At 45.3% G+C, this 17,763-nt stretch overlaps 1 protein-coding gene across 7 annotated transcripts in view; it reads left to right on the forward strand.

Moving 5' to 3' along the window:
• Window positions 1–17,763, forward strand: part of LOC106590020 (MAGUK p55 subfamily member 7) — a 278,198-nt gene that overhangs the window by 247,197 nt on the left and 13,238 nt on the right. For 5 of the 7 annotated variants that reach the window (XM_082970645.1, XM_082970646.1, XM_082970647.1 and 2 more), the window contains 3 exons: window positions 5,698–5,778; window positions 13,257–13,350; window positions 15,815–17,747. In XM_082970645.1, coding sequence (XP_082826771.1) covers window positions 5,698–5,778; window positions 13,257–13,350; window positions 15,815–16,436 — 797 coding nt within the window. In that variant the 3' untranslated portion in view covers window positions 16,437–17,747. Of the gene's footprint in view, window positions 1–5,697; window positions 5,779–13,256; window positions 13,351–15,814; window positions 17,749–17,763 lie in introns of those variants that run through there. The other 2 variants (XR_014383065.1, XM_014180502.3) reach the window with 2 other exon arrangements.

The raw sequence follows: 17,763 nt of genomic DNA on the forward strand, positions 1-17,763 counted from the left end.
TAGTCGGTGAGTAACTGACTACTGACACCATGCGGGACTGGGAGCAGGGGGACAGGGCTGGTGGTCTTGCTGTAGTCGGTGAGTAACTGACTACTGACACCATGGGGGACTGGGAGCAGGGGGACTTGGCTGGTGGTCCTGCTGTAGTCGGTGAGTAACTGACTACTGCTACCAAGGGGGACTGGGAGCAGGGGGACTGGGCTGGTGGTCTTGCTGTAGTCGGTGAGTAACTGACTACTGACACCATGGGGGACTGGGAGCAGGGGGACTGGGCTGGTGGTCTTGCTGTAGTCGGTGAGTAACTGACTACTGACACCATGCGGGACTGGGAGCAGGGGGACAGGGCTGGTGGTCTTGCTGTAGTCGGTGAGTAACTGACTACTGACACCATGGGGGACTGGGAGCAGGGGGACTTGGCTGGTGGTCCTGCTGTAGTCGGTGAGTAACTGACTACTGCTACCAATGGGGACTGGGAGCAGGGGGACTGGGCTGGTGGTCCTGCTGTAGTCGGTGAGTAACTGACTACTGCTACCAAGGGGGACTGGGAGCAGGGGGACTGGGAGCAGGGGGACTGGGCTGGTGGTCTTGCTGTAGTCAGTGAGTAACTGACTACTGACACCATGGGGGACTGGGAGCAGGGGGACTGGGCTGGTGGTCTTGCTGTAGTCGGTGAGTAACTGACTACTGACACCAAGGGGGACTGGGAGCAGGGGGACTGGGCTGGTGGTCCTGCTGTAGTCGGTGAGTAACTGACTACTGCCACCATGGGACACCAGGGGACTGCTAGGCTGTTGGAATTGGAAAGGCAGAGGCCATTGTTTAAGTCTAAAACTGGTTTCCCTAGAAACCATTTTTTTTTTTTTAAATATTGCAGATAGATTGTAGGTTCCATCAATTGAATTGTCTGCATCACTTGCTCTGACTCTCAATGTTTGTTTTCCCTCTTTTTTAGACTACAGAATTGTTAACACTTGCCTTTAAGGCTGTGCCTTTAAGGCCTCCAGAAGGCTTTGTAAAGTGCCAAAATCTTGAAATGAATTTAGCCACTTTTTTTATTGTTTCTTTTGTAGCTTTGAGTAAAGCTTTGTGCCAACGACTGGTGGAACAATAACGTTAAGCCCAGGTGCAACAGAATTAAGACTTAAAACCTGAATAGAAATATTGGAATTATTATTGCAAATGACACAAATAATGAATGTATACCTCACACATCGCTTTTTCTTCTCAAGGTTAGATATCCTACTGATCGGTGCAGCTGGATATGAATCATTCTTCTTTCTGACGATATTGCTCTCTTTCTTTTTTATGCTCTTATTAACAGAAGAAACAGAGAGGCTTGTGTTGAGGCAAGGCTGTTTTAGCATGATTGACCAGGCCTTGGTATTGTGAAACACAGTGGTATGGACTTCATCATAGGGTGTTGCTAATTAGCTAGCCCATTTTCTTGCCAGGCAGCATGTCCGGTTGTGCAGCACAGTGGAAGCCACCACAGCCTCTCTCTCCTCTGTAACACTAATGTAAATATTTTCAATTCACTTCTGTAATCTGGACAACAACATGTGGACAATTTCACACCTAATGAAGCAAAGGACAAAGGAAAGATCTGATTTATGTTTCCCCTCCTTTATGCTTTCCTTTCTTTTTTCTCCCTGAAGTTGTCCCACTTTTTCTTATAAGGAACTCATGAGGAACTCTATTTTTCTCTCCCTTCCTCAATCTATCTCGATTTTAAACGTCAGGCGCCTCATTATGGGGGGAAAGTAAAGTCGGTGTGTAGTTCCTCTAAACACGACCATGCAGTCTTCTGTGCTGAGCTTGCCTTGGCCCCATCCTCATTCCTCTTTCCATCTCCACAGACACACACCCACACTCCACTCAAAATTAAAACAGCATTCTTCTCATTGTTTTCCTATTGGAAGGAAGGTCCCTGGAGCATCCAACATCCATCTAGCTATTTATTCATCAATGTGGATGTAGAGTCAAAAATAAGCGCTAACGAACAACGTAGACCCTCTACTCTCCCTACTCTTATTAGAATGGATGTCGGTAACCGAGAGATTGCATTACAAAGAACAAATCAAGATGCTTATCTGTGGGGCCAATAAAAATATATTTTACACATGCACAGTTCACTGAAAACCACTGATGTTTTCTCAAATGAAATCTGATTATTTATCAGAGCCAATTGATCTGTTTACCTCTACATTCTTCCCTGTTTTACTGTAAAGCTAAGGTCAATTTAGTTTCACTAGAATCTGATATTCTTACAGTAAGTGGAAAAATGTAATACATTGAATGAGATTTAATACATTTACAAGAAGAAAAAGGTTACGCAAGTGCAGATATTTTTGGTTTCAGTAGTAGGGTGAAATGGCCTTATGATATTGTTCAGCATATAGTTGTCGTCCTAGGCTTAATGGGCTGAAGAGAGCAGGGTAGGCATTGGGACGCTGAGGTTACTCTAGCCCTGCCTGCACTGTCTGGCTGGGTGGTGGGAGGCAGTGGAGGTTGGATAGGCCTCACACCGTCCACATCGCCCCTCCACTTCCCCTCAGCTCTAACTCTATGTGATATGCTCTGCGTTTGGCCTGGAAGTTATTAAGACTTCAGATATTAAAGGCTGTTTCTCTAATGAGGGCAGTAATGCAGGCTGACACTTTTACTGGCACTGCAACCTGCCTGCCTGTAGCGGAGTAGAGGAGGGCAGGAGCACCGACCCACCACGTTCCCTCCTTCCCGATGGCTTGGGGAGAGAGAGGGGGGAGACGCTATACAACACAACTCAACACACTATAACAATCAAGTATAATCCAGAAACAATTGCAAAAAAATATGCTTTTTTATTGGGGCTTTTTTATTTTATAAGGTTGCCATTGTATAGGAGATTGTTAAAAACAAACAATGCACAATAGAGCAGTCTCTATTTATTTCTGCTAGTTCTGACAATAAGCACCAGACCAGAGACCACAGTGTAGTGTAGGCCTCACAGGCAGCGTACTGAATTGGCAGAAGATAGCACAATTGGAATCCACCACAGGCCTTAATGGCTGTCCGAGGCATTCTGAAGAATGTCCTCCGCCGTACATCAGATGTAGAGATAGTGAGAGGCTGTGTCCCAAGCAGCACCCTGTTCCCTATAGGCCCTGGTCAAAAGTAGTGCACTATTAAGAGTATAGGGTGCCATTTGGGAGCGCATGGAGAGGGAGCGATGTAGAAGGTGAGAATGGTGTAATGAGAGCTGTAGAAGTGTAAGGGAGCATGAGCCGTTTGTCATCCCACAGTGAGGTGCTCGTAGTGGGGCCTGATACGCCGGGAAGAGGGGCCAACAACCACCGCTGCTCAGCTCTACACCGCTCTACTTCAGACAAACAACCGTGTTTGAACTAAAAACTCTGATCTCTGGGGCTGTGTACCAAATGGCTCCCTATTCCCTTTATAGTAAACTACCCTATTGGCCCTGGTCAAAAGTATTGCACCATAAAGGGAATTGACTGACATTTGGGAAGCAGACCTAGACTGGGGGAGTAGTAGCATGGCCGCCTGCAGCCTGCTTCTCTGTCTTACCACTGTTCTGAGATACGGGTCATAAAAGGCCTGTATTAGTACGCTCCAGCGCCTTTAACACCTACAACAACATGCCAGATCTCTGCCGCCACACGCACACACATCCTTCTTTAAACAGCACAGTGACACACACACACACATTCTTCTTTAAACAGCACAGTCACATTCCTTGTGGTCTCTCAAAACAAATTAAAAAAGTTAACTCCGTTTCCTCGTCTTAATAAATCTACGTGGCGAGGAGCGTCAAGACCCCTTTTGGACTTTTTCTCTAAAAACTCTCCTGAAAGATTGATTGCTGTCTTCTCGCGGCCATGTGCTGTTTATGTGAGATGGCAACCGCACTTTGCTAGAGCACGGCGGCCCGCGCTATTGGTCGATTTCTCCTTTTTATTTTTCTTACACAGGGAACAGAGGATGAATGTGCTGAGGAAACAGCTTTTATCACTTACAGGGACCATGTGACGGGGGACATGTGGCCGAGCGGTAAACTAGGGCTCTGTCTGAAATGGTACTCTATTGTCTATGTAGTGCACTACTTTTGACCAGGGCTCATAGGGACTAGGATGCCATTTGGGAAGCAGCCTAGGACTTGAGAGTGTTACGAGTGTTATTGTCTGTCTGCATCAGGCCTCTAGGTGTGCGTTGCGTGGCCTGAAGTGGCTCTCTGTCTCTTTCTCACACACACACACACTGGCTCTAAAAGGCAGTCTGTTTGCACCTGTTTATCAGAGCAGCTTAAAACCTCTCTGGACGGATGGATGAGGAGGGGGGTGAAGTGTAGGTGAACACACCAGATAGGACAGAGACAAACAGACAGGGGAAATAGGATCCACACTCTGATGTCTAACAGTACAGCGCTTGTGTTCAACTTCAGCTTATAACCCCATCTCCCTCTTTTTTCTCTCTCTCTCTCACTCTCTTTTTCCACCTCATCCACATCAGTGAGTGAACTCAATGTCCATTTGTTTTAGATGGCAGCCTGCTAAACACATTTGCCTGCGAAAATGAATTTCCAGTAGGGCCTGATGCGTTCGTAGTGCCTGCCCAGAACGACAACCATGTCAGGAATTCCGTCCAGGATCAACCCTGCCTTTGTGCCTTTCTACAGGCGGACTGTAGAGAGCAGCTGTGGAGCTAGCTGCCGCAGTAACGCTTCTAGAACCAGGGGCATGGAACCTTGTACTTCCGGAATTGATTGTTGTGCACACTATTTGAAGACATTTATATGGAGTCTGTTTGAATTAGCCTCATATATGAGCTTAGCCATTCCTGCTGAAGCCATCTAGTATATCTTTTCAGGAGGGTGTAGAGGGAGACAGGGGGAAGAGAGAGAGGGGGAGATGTCAGAGGCGGGAGCGCAAGGCTCTGGAGCCGCAGACAAATCAATATTGCATCACCCCCCTTCTCTCTCTCTCTTTCGCTCTCCCGCTCTCTCTCTCTCCCTCCTTACATCTCTCCATCCCTATCTCCCTCTCTCGCTCTATCCCTCCCTCTCTCCATCCCTCCATCCCTCTCTCCCTCTTCCCTACTGCTCTTCCTCCCTCCCTCTCTCCAGTAGATGTGATGGAAAACCCAGCTGCCCACTGGGACGGGTCCTTGTTGATTTTTCAGGCTGTTCAGGGAAACACAACAAAGTGCTCTCTTGGCAGGCCCCTTTGGTGCTGCAATCCTCTCTCTCCCTCGCTCCTCTCCTCCTTTTCTCCTCCTGTCACTACACCCCAGTCATATTTACAGTAGTGAGAGCACAGAGGTCTCGGTCAATGAGTTTCACAATCTGGCCTTCTCAGTTCCAAACTGTGGATCAAGGTGTGTGGGTCTGCCTACAGTAGGTCTGTAAACACCAGCACACAAACGGTTGGTGCTGAAACTTGGCCTGAGCTCCATTTATCAGTGTCTGTCATTGGCGTATGGGACGGAAAACATTCTGCTCCGCTGCGTCCTGTCCTGGACCTGGCCTCTGCCTCGCTCCTCCGGCCCGGCCTCTCGCTAGCCCACCTTTATTATGAGGAGGCAGTGATGACTGCATGACTGATGTTGTTTTAATAATGCTAAACTCCCTTTATCTTCCTCCCTCCTTCCGTCCCTCTCTGCCTCTCTCTCTCTTGCGCACTCTTTCTCTTTGTCTCTCTCTAGGTCCCACGGGGGTCGGTCTAAATGAGCTGAAGAGGAAGCTGCTGATCTCTGACCCCCAACACTTCAGTGTTACCGTGCCACGTAAGTCTACCCACTTGTGACCCGTAGTTACAGTTAGACACGCACACACACACATACACATACACACGTATTTCCACCTGCCGCTGACCCAGACTGGTGTAGGTGTGTGTGCGTGTGTCCACCTGACGCTGACCCATAGACTAGAACATCTCTGCCAGACCAGGAGTGTGTGTGTGTTGGGGGGGGTGTCTCTCTCTCTTCGGTTGTGGTCAGTCTGAGTTTAGATATCCTCTCCTCCATATGTTTCTGATCCTTTTATTGGCAGATGGTTTTAGGGTCTGAAGTAGTCATTTGGTTTCCTCCTCAGCCTCTCCTACCATCCCCAGACAGTGAGACTGACAGATGCTGACAGATGGATGCTCTTGTCTTTGTAATCAATAATAATAGAAGCTCTGTGTGCATCCCAAATGACACCCTGTTCACTATGTAGTGCATTACTTTTTACCAGGGCAGATGAAGCTGTGTAGAAAATATTTTTCCATGACATAGTGAATAAAAAATATTTTACCAGGTAAGTTGACTGAGAACACGTTCTCATTTACAGCAATGACCTGGAGAATAGTTACTGAGATGAATGAGCCAATTGGAAGCTGGGGATGATTAGGTGGTCATGGTGGTATGATTGGGAATTTGTCCAGGACACCGGGATTAACACCCCTACCCTAACGGTAAGTGCCATGCGATCTTTGTTGACCACAAAGAGTCAGGATATCCGTTTAACGTCCCACCCGAAAGACATCATCCTACACAGGGCAATGTCCAACAAATCACTTCCCTGGGACATTGGGATATAAAAAAATTGACCAGAGAATAGATTGCCTCCCTACTGGCCCTCCAACACCACTTCCAGCAGCATCTGGTCTCCCATCCAGGGACCAACCCTGCTTAGCTTCAGAGGCAATCTAGCAGTGGGATGCAGGGTGGTATGCTGCTGGCCAAAAGCTATGATCCCTTATTGATGTCAACTGTTGAATCCACTTTTATCAGTGTAGATGAAGGGGAGGAGACAGGTTAAAGAAAGATTTTTAAGCCTTGAGACAAGTGTGACATGGATTGTGTATATGTGCCATTCAGAGGGTGAATGGGGAATACAAAATATTTAAGTGCCAGGTGCACCGGTTTAAGTGTGTCAAGAACTGCAACGCCGCCGGGTTTTTCATGCTCAACTTTTTCCCATGTGTATCAAGAATGGTCCACCACCAAAAGGACATCCAGCTAACATGACGCAAATGTTGGAGTCAACATAGCTTTCGACACCTTGTATTCCATGCCCCAACTAATTGAAGCTGTTCTGAGGGCAAAAGGGGGTGCAACTCTGAGGGCAAAAGAAGGTGTTCCTAATGTTTTGTACACTCAGTGTATAGGGAATAGGGTGCCATTTTCGACGGCCACTCTGTCTAGTTTCTGGCTGCATTCCCACAGTGAGCTGAACCCTCATACACAATGACTGGTGGTGTACACTGAACGTACAGGGTGCCAGGTTAGATTCTAAACTGAGGCCAAATGCCCCCTGTGATTTTTAAACTGGTAAGAAATCGGACAATCACCGTGGATGAAGGGGTTTTAGCATTCTGCTGCCAGTTTTTTTCGCCTTCGCGGTTGTTGATAAGGGTGAAGGTCCATAGACCCATTCACGGAGGCACACACACACTCACGCACAGACACACTCATACACACTGAGGTGTCTGGGGGTGACTAACACCAAGGCGTTGCTCTCAGTCTGGGGGACTGTGCGTCTCAAGGCCCCAGGCCTCCAGACAGACACACACACTCTCTCACACACACACACACACTCACACACAGACACACTCACACACACTGCGCTGTCGGGGGGTGACTAACGCCAAGGCGTTGCTCTCAGGCTGGGGGACTGTGCGTCTCAAGGCCCCAGTCCTCCAGACAGACACATACACTCTCTCTCACACACACACACACACTCTCTCACACACACACACACTCTCCGACCCAGGCGAGTGGAGTGGTTCTCCTCCTGACTGTGTAATTGTCTGTTTTTCGCAGCCCGTATGACAAGCCGAGAGTGATGGAGGAAACAGTGCTTTATTTTCTACCTCCTGAAGAAATGCCATTCCACTGCCTCATGTTTTGGCACCACCAATGTACTCCCTTCCCCTCTCTCTCTCCTCTCCCTCCCCACTCTCCACCTCCAACTCTCTCTCCCCGACCATTCTCCCTTACCCTCTATCCCCCTCTCCCTCCATCTCTCCCCCTCCCTCCATCTATAAGAACAAAATGACAGCTTGCCATAATTCTGGACACCATCCAGCACTATAATGCTTGTGACTTTGATTCACACCGCTGCCAACGCTGAGTTTTTAACTTTTTCTAGGGTTTTTTTCAGCGTGGAGGAGCGAAAAACTATTTATGAGCCCACAAGCCCTAACCAAGGCCAACATGTTAGAACAAATGAATTGGTTTGATTTATGCAGTTAAGCTGAGTAATTGCATATTTACTGCAGGCTAGCTGGCAAATGTGCGAGGAGGAGAGGAAAAAGGGAAACTGTTGATATTAATTGCTATGATTGTAACATGCAGCGTGGCATAATGGATGTGTCCCATTCTACGTCTGACACTTGAAATGTCACTGGTATTAAAATCCCATCGCAGTCACTCTTTTCCCCATAATTCCTGCTGTTAATTGTTCACAAATGTGACCCATGGTTGTATGTCTAATAGGCCCCAGACATAGTCTAACCCCTTATAGATGATGACATATAGTGTACTAGACCTCTGTGTTTCATTGAGAGGGATAGGGTCTCGGAAAGTATCTATTTTCCCCCTTTTTATTTGATCACTGCCAACGTACAGACTACAGATGGATATATTTAACACTTGCTGCTACCCCCTTTTGTTAATAAAAAAATGACGTATTTCTGAAGGCTTTTTCTACCCTCCCTGTGTATGTCAAATGTAAACCAGCCAGTCAGAAACACTAAAATGATTGCAATAAGCCATTAGGATAGGGGTTAAACATTTTGATTTGAGGCCAGAATCACTGACAGATATTTTCCATGATTGGGGAATGAAATTCATTTCAGATTCCTTTGTTGCACCATAAATATTTCCTCTGCCACTGAGCAGATGGTAAATAATATGGATTCATTTCGTCTATATGTACTGAAAGCAATGGCGTAGTGGAAGCCCCTGCAGCCCACGCAAGGCAGGGGGGCCCACGAGCTCTGGGGGCCCATGAGCCCATCATCTCACACCAATGTCTATATTTTATTATTTATTTTAATAAATAATTTTGACAGTAAGCTTCCTTTTTCATTTCCACATGTAGCAAGTAAAGTGTTTGTATTGTCCAATCTAGACTGAACAAAAATATAAAAGTAACATGCAACAATTTCAAAGGTTATACTGAATTCAGTTCATATAAGGAAATCTGTCAATCTAAATAAAATCATTAGGCCCAAATATATGGATTTCACATGACTGGGAATACAGATATGCACATGTTGGTAATAAATATATATTTTTTAAAGTAGGGGCGTGGATCAGAAAACCAGTCAGTATCTGGTGTGATCACCAATTGCCTTATGCTTCGCGACACATCTCCTTCGCATAGAGTTGATCAGGCTGTTGATTGTGGTCTGTGGAGTGTTGTGCCACTCCTCTTCAATGGCGGGATCTGGAACACGATGTCGTGCACGTCAATCTAGAGCATCCCAAACATGCTCAATGGGTGACATGTCTGGTGACCAAGTCATTGTTTTACAAGTCACAAGAAGTCTCAAGTCTTAGCACTCAAGTCCCAAGTCAAGTCCCAAGTCAAGACAGGCAAGTCCGAGTCAAGTCTCAAGTCCTAAACTTTGAGTTTCGAGTCTTAAACAACTCATAATGTGCTCTTCACCAAATGTAATACCATTTCATATTTTTAACAAGAATATTTAATACTTGCTGCTACCCCCTTTTGATAATAAAAAACAATGTATTCTGAAGTTAAGGCTTTTTCTACCCTCCCTGTGTATGTCCAATGTAAACCAGTGAATTTGGACTCAAAGGACACATTTCCACCGGTCTAATGTCCATTGCTTGTGTTTCTTGTCCCAGGCAAGTCTCTTCTTCTTATTGGTGTCCTTTAGTAGTGGTTTCTTTGCAGCAATTCGACCATAAAGGCCTGATTCCTCTGAACAGTTGATGTTGAGATGTGTCTGTTACTTGCACTCTGTGAAGTATTTATTTGGGCTGCAATTTCTGAGGCTGGTAACTCTAATGAACTTATCCTCTGCAGCAGAGGTAACTCTGGGTCTTCCATTCCTGTGGCGGTTCTCATGATAGCCAGTTTCATCATAGCGCATGATTGTTTTTGCGACCGCATTGAAGAAACTTTCAAAGTTCTTGAAATTTTCGGTATTGACTGACCTTCATGTCTTAAAGTAATAACGTACTGTCGTTTCTCTTTGCTTATTTGATCTGTTCTTGCCATAATATGGACTTAGCCCTATTTGGTAAAATAACATTTTCTGTATACCCCCTACCTTGTCACAACACAACTGATGGCTCAAACGCATTAAGAAGGAAAGAAATTAGACAAATTAACTTTTAAGAAGGCACACCTGTTAATTAAAATGCATTCCTCACGAAGCTGGTTGAGAGAATGCCAAGAGTGTGCAAAGCTGTCATCAAGGTAAAGGGTGGCTACTTTGAAGAATCTCAAATATAAAATATATTGTAAGGGCTGTCGTGAGAGAGAGTAGACCAAGGTGCAGTGGAGTTGGTGTTCATCATTGAATATTTAATAAAGAAAGAACACTATACAAACAAAACAAGAAAACTCAACAAAACAAAAAAACAGTCCTGTCAGGTGCAAACACTAACAGAAACAATTACCCACAAAACCCAAAGGAAAAACATGCTCCTTATGTGTGACTCCCAATCAGCAACAACGAGCTTCAGCTGTGCCTGATTGGTAGCCACACACACGGCCCAAAACAAAGAAATACAAAAACATAGAAAAAGGAACATAGAACGCCCACCCAATGTAACACCCTGGCCTAACCAAAATAAAGAACAAAAACCCCTCTCTATGGCCAGGGCGTTACATATATTTAGATTTGCGTAACCTCTATGGGCTAGGGCTACTCAACAGCCAGTGGAATCCCGTGGCGCGATATTCAAATACCTTAGAAATGCCATTACTTCAATTTCTCAAACATATGACTATTTTACACCATTTTAAAGACAAGACTCTCGTTAATCTAACCACACTGTCCGATTTCAAAAAGGCTTTACAACGAAAGCAAAACATTAGATTATGTCAGCAGAGTACGCAGCCAGAAATAATCAGACACCCATTTTTCAAGCTAGCATATAATGTCACAAAAACCAAAACCACAGCTAAATGCAGCACTAACCTTTGATGATCTTCATCAGATGACACTCCTAGGACATTATGTTATACAATACATGCATGTTTTGTTCAATCAAGTTCATATTTATATAAAAAACCAGCTTTTTACATTAGCATGTGACTAGCATGTGACTAGCATTCCCACCGAACACTTCCGGTGAATTTACTAAATTACTCACGATAAATGTTCACAAAAAGCATAACAATTATTTTAAGAATTATAGATACAGAACTCCTTTATGCAATCGCAGTGTCCGATTTTAAAATAGCTTTTCGGTGAAAGCACATTTTGCAATATTCTGAGTAGATAGCCCGGCCATCACAGGCTAGCTATTTTGACACCCACCAAGTTTGGTACTCACCAAACTCAGATTTACTATAAGAAAAATTGGATTACCTTTGCTGTTCTTCGTCAGAATGCACTCCCAGGACTTCTACTTCAATAACAAATGTTGGTTTGGTTCCAAATAATCCATAGTTATATCCAAATAGCGGCGTTTTGTTCGTGCGTTCAAGACACTATCCGAAGGGTAAAGAAGGGTGACGCGCCCGGCGCGTTTCGTGACAAAAAAATTCAAAATATTCCATTACCGTACTTCGAAGCATGTCAAACGCTGTTTAAAATCAATTTTTATGCGATTTTTCTCGTAAAAAAGCGATAATATTCCAACCGGGAATATCGTTCAAAGACGAAAAAATAAAAACATGGAGTCGCCTCGTGCACGCGCCCCCAGTCTCATTGTTCTCAGATCGACCACTATCCAAATGCGCTACTGTTTTTCAGCCATGGCCTGCAAAGTCATCATTCAACGTTCTGGCGCCTTCTGAGAGCCTATGGGAGCGTTAGAAAATGTCACGTTATGCCAGAGATCCCCTGTTTTGGATAGAGATGATCAAGAAGGCCAAGAAATAGTTTGAGAGAGCGCTTCCTGTTTGGAATCTTCTCAGGTTTTGGCCTGCCAAATGAATTCTGTTATACTCACAGACACCATTCAAACAGTTTTAGAAACTTTAGGGTGTTTTCTATCTAAATCAAACAATTATATGCATATTCTAGTTACTGGGCAGGAGTAGTAACCAGATTAAATCGGGTACGTTCTTTATCTGGCCGTGCAAATACTGCCCCCTATCCCCAACAGGTTAACACTTTTTTGGTTACTACATGATTCCATATATGTTATTTCATAGTTTTTATGTCTTTACTATTATTCTACAATGTAGAAAATAGTAAAAATAAAGAAAAACCCTTGAATGAGTAGGTGTTCTAAAACTTTTGACCGGTAGTATAGGTGTTCATCCGTGAACTCCACATAACAACATACAGTATGGAAAAAGAACACGTTAGTCCCTGTCCCTCCACTCTGTTCTGATGACTGAGGCCACATCCCAGAAAGGACCACATCTCAGGTACATGCCAAATTATTTGAAAAAAGGAGGAAAAAATGGTAAACCTGGCGTGGCGGTTGCAGGAACGGTGATAAAAGTTTAATAGTTTGTTTTGGAGCTGGTTGGAGCGTGCAGACAATTTGTCTGAGGAGTGTAACGGAGTTGACCTCTGACCCCTGTAGCTCTCATTAAACAAGCGGCGGTTCAACGTCCAAAGACGGCACAGAGGGACCTCTCGCAACTCTCAAATCCACTGGAACCGGGCCAGTCCTAGCTGCTCTCACACACACACGCACATACACAGTGCTGTCGTTCGCACTCCCTCCACGTGTCACACTTTTAATGGCAGAGGTTTATGGGGAAGTAAATGTAGGAACTGATCTTAATGAGAGTTACCCAACTCAATTACATTACCCTCTCAGTCTCCGTTTAATGGAACTGCTCCTGTCTATGCATGCTTGTGTGTGCTTGTCTGTTTGTGTGCGTGCATGTGTGTACACTACTGACTTATTACTGGGATGGTAATAAGGAAGGATTCATGTTAGAACTATGACTCAGAATGTCTGGATTAGTAGTGATGTATCTCTCTCCATCCTTCTCTCTCTTTCCCCCTCTTTCTTTCTATCTATCTATCTCTCTCTCCCCACCCCCCCACTCTCTCTCACTCTCTCTGTCAAACTCTTCCCCTCCACCCCCTCTCTCCTCTCTCCCTGTACTACAGACACCAGTCGGCCGAAGAGGAACCAGGAGATTGACGGGGTGGAGTATCACTTCATCTCCAAAAATATATTTGAGACGGACATCCAAAACAACAAGTAAGTAGAGGCTTTAAACAGCAGACATCTACAACCAGCACTAATCTCCTCTCTAATACTAAACACACCACAGCAAATACATACTATCTGCATCCTTCCATTCCCACAGGCACTACAACTGTAATGTAACTATAACTCATATATTTGAGATCTTAGTATCTCGTTTTGGAATCAACTATTTCGGCCATCTCCTCCTTCGCCACTAGGGGCAGTGTAACTGTAACCGTGAGAGACAGACTGGGGAAGGAGTTCAGCTGACGTGAGCAGGGTTCTCTGTAAATAGACCAGTGCTCTCCCCTATGGCTCTCCTTCTCTGAGTGTGAGGTGGTACTTTGTAACAAAGCCACCCTTTACAAGAGCCCCAAGGTCACAGTGGGCCCCTTTCTGCCCTGTGTGTGTGTGTGTTGCTTTGAGGTGTCCTCGGGCCCCGTTTCCGACACTGACACCCGGGAGCCGCTCTAACATTATGCGGTGGACAAATTGAAACCGAAATCGTCATCCTTAGTAATGGATGCCTTCCCGCCCTTCTCGCCCCCAAAAAACACATGACATACACAGTAGAACACACGCACACATATACACACACAACACAACAGGATGGCTGGGGCAGAGGGAGGCTGGGACCAGGTTGGGTTGTTGTATTTTTAGGGCTGGTTCAGCTGTGGTTGGTAATGGGGCACGGCATGGGATGTTTTTCGCAGAGTTTAGAGTTAGGGGTAAATGGGGAGACTGCAATGTGGCTGCAACGCTCGGGACACTCCACACACACACATACACATACATATCAGCTGACAGACACAAATTATAAGGCGCTGGAGAGAGGAGAAGAGTGAGATGGACTTGTTTACGTTGCGCCTCGTCGCATGCAATCAGAACAATGTGCGCACACACCCCACACACACACACACACACACACACACCACACACACACACACACACCACACACACACACACACACACACACACACACACACACACACACACACACACACACACACAGACAGACGCTCTCTCTCTCTAAGTGCCAGTAGGGAAAACCTCCTTGAGAAATTGGCCACAGTCGGTAGTGGCGCGTGAAAGTGGGTGTAACGTTCCCAAGGAAAGCCCTGTTCCCTGCTAAAAATGGATAGCATCCATACAGTCCCAATTTAGCTGAACCTCTCCTGGCATGCTAGCTTGTCCACAGTAGCTCTCCCAATTTATATAGCAGCAACAAACAGTATAGCCTATGCAGTGTATGGCTATGGCATGCCTTTTTAAACATAGGCTACTGTATGCCTTTTAAATGAATTTCCCATAAACAAATATACAGTAAGAGCTCGTTAGACTACAGGCTCCTTTTCTGAAGCTGAATAAAATGTTCTTACTGGGGGCAATTACTATAAATTGTGTTTTACATGGATTTAAGTACAGTAATACAGACATTCAGCCCAATGATCATCAGGACCAGTCTGAGTGTGCATCCCAAATGGTATCCTATTCCCTACATGGTGCCCTACTTTTGACCAGAGCCATATGGTCCCTGGTCAAAAGTAGTGCACTGTATAGGGACTAAGGTGCCATTTGGAATGCACTCAAAGTCTACCAACGCACACAACACACACACTGTCTTGTTTTTAGAAATGTAGAAATTCTTTCCACTCTTTAACTTCTGTCTTTCTTTTCTTCCTCTATCTCTCTTCTCCTCTAAAAATCCTATGTGGCGGGGTGTTTTATGACAGTGATCAGTTTGAAGCAGAGAGATTAGGCGGTGGAAAACTGTTTGTTTGCCTTCTTCCACTGCTTCTCTCTAACACATACACATACACACGCTCCTGGCATTCACCTTCTCTACACTTTAAACAAACAGGTGTTACTGATTTAAAGTGTAACATAGAAGAGTATACAGTATAAAGGATTATTGTGCCAAAATGTTTGGATTTGTGTTGTATAGAAAAAATGCTATCTGACGATCTGTCAGTGGTTGAAAGAGTAATCGCTAGTCCCTGCGGTACTGTAGGCTTTTATAATATCCTTGTTCTGAACGGAATCTCAGTCAGAATTGTGCGTGCGCCTTTGCCTGTGTGTGCGTAAGCTGCACATATGTGTTTGGATAGTAGTGAACTGAAGTGCCTTAGAATGAGATTATAATACAGCATGTTAGTCCTCATGGTAGGTGAATGATACATTTGTTTTATTTTACATTAATCTTAATGTTAATCCCAGCCTGTACTTCTAAATGATATTAGTGAAACCTTTACTAACTGACCCGCTATTCTGCTTTTTCACTCCCCTCATCCCTCTCTTTATATGACTTTCCCTCCCTGTCTCTGTGTGGATTTGTGTGCTACAAAATGAATTGCATCTTTGAAGACAATAAAGTTGTTCTAATCTCTCTCTCCTTCTCTCTCTCTCTCTCTCTCTCTCTCTCTCTCTCTCTCTCTACCCCCCCTCACTCTACCCCTCCCTCCTGCTCTCTCTGTAGATTCGTAGAGCATGGTGAGTATAACGGGAACTACTATGGGACTAGTCTGGACTCTGTGCATTCTGTCCTGTCCAAGAACAAGGTTTGCCTGCTGGACGTTCAGCCTCATGTGAGTCACACAAGTCCCCGACACATGCCTTCCTTCTTTGCCTGTATTCTACCCTTCACGTTTACTCCCTCCATCCTTTGTGTCATGTCAGTGACACAAGTTGCCGACACAACCTTGCCTTCCCTCTGCTCTACCCTTCATTTTCCCTCCCTATGTCTTTCCATCCCTCCCTTCATCCCTCTATCCTTCTCTCCTCTATATTTATATCCCTCTGGCACACTCACTGCCTATCTCCTAGAGGAATCTCATCCTTCAGAGGGCTTCAGAGGCAGTGCCGGCTTTCCAGAGGCCTTGACTGCTTACTGGGTTACCAACCAAACCCGGCTTAAATTGGCATTTTTAGCAGCAATTACCGGTAATTTTCCTTATTTGAAGATTTCCTCTTTGGCTTATGTGTCTGGGTGGTGCGATCAGCCTCTCATAAGTGGCCTGTATGTCACTGGGTCCCCACAAGCCACCGGGGCTAAAATCCTATTATTCCAGGCCAGGTATAGCACCATGCCCCAACCCTAACTCTCTCTCACACACACACACTCACACATGCCTCTGCCTCAAAGGCGTCCTCTGTTTGTTAAATCTGAGTAGATAATGATTCACGGGCAGAAATACACTATTATATAGATTACATAGATTGCTGGCATGTTTTCAAACCGTCTCTCCCGGACCAAGTAGAAAGCTGTTAACAGAGCCCCTCAGTAGCCCCTGCTGTGTGTGTTTGTGGATCTGTGTGCACTCGTGCCAGCGTGTTGAGTAGTACTGGTCTGTGTGTGTGTGTGGATCTGTGTGCACTCGTGCCAGGGTGTTGAGTAGTACTGGTCTGTGTGTGTGTGTGTGGATCTGTGTGCACTCGTGCCAGCGTATTGAGTAGTACTGGTCTGTGTGTGTGCTCCATTCTGGCTCTTTACCCCGCTCAGTAGTCGATCACATGAGTTTCATATCAGAGCAGTGTTGCAGAGCGAGTGATGTTGTCTGGTCCCCTGCTGACTGTCTGAGCTCCTGATGAAAGCTTTACTTTCCTCATCTCCTCTGCTCTCCTCTCTCTCTGTGATGGAGACGAATGGTAGTATTTCGCTCATGTCTTCGGGTTGCGTCCCAAATGGCACAATTTTCCCTATTTAGTGCACTACTTTTGACCAGGGCCCTATGATCAAAAGTAGTGCTTTAGATAGTGTATAGAGTGCCATTTGGAGCACAACCTTTGTATCGGCCTGGGGTTTTGGACCCGCTTCCCAGAACACAGCAAGAGAGGAAGCAGACCAGCGCTGGTTAACACTCCACTCTGCTGCGGTTCAGTACACACACACACACGCTGCATGCTACGTGTCAACGTGACCCAGCCTTGTAATGTTTCATCGCCTCAGTGCTGGGACAGACTAGCTAGACAGACTGAGATCTGTGACTAATTTCACAGTGTGATATCTCCAGATAGATCAACTCCCCTAATGTGTTGGGAGGATCGAGGTCCTCGTTGTTTGAAGACTAATAACCCCTCACCCATAGAGCACCTTCCTTGGTCGAGGATCACTTTGGACATAAGTGTATTTAACGCTTTTATGTGTCTTCCTCTGGGATTCTTTGTACTTTTAAATTGTTAAAAACTGTATGAGTTGTTTTACACCTAAATAAATCAATAGTTCCATTTTCTTACTGCATTTGTTTCTCTCTCCTCTGTGTGTTGCAGATGATAAAGCACTTGAGGACGGCAGAGTTTAAACCCTACGTGGTGTTTGTGAAGCCGCCACCCATCGAGCGCCTGCGGGAGACCAGAAGGAACGCTAAGGTCATCTCAGACAAGGACGACAAGGGATCCGCCAAGCCATTCTCGGTAAGACACATCAAC

The sequence above is a fragment of the Salmo salar genome, chromosome 29 (genome assembly GCF_965601325.2).
Source record: "Salmo salar chromosome 29, fSalSal1, whole genome shotgun sequence".
In the NCBI taxonomy this organism is placed as follows: Eukaryota; Metazoa; Chordata; class Actinopteri; order Salmoniformes; family Salmonidae; genus Salmo; species Salmo salar.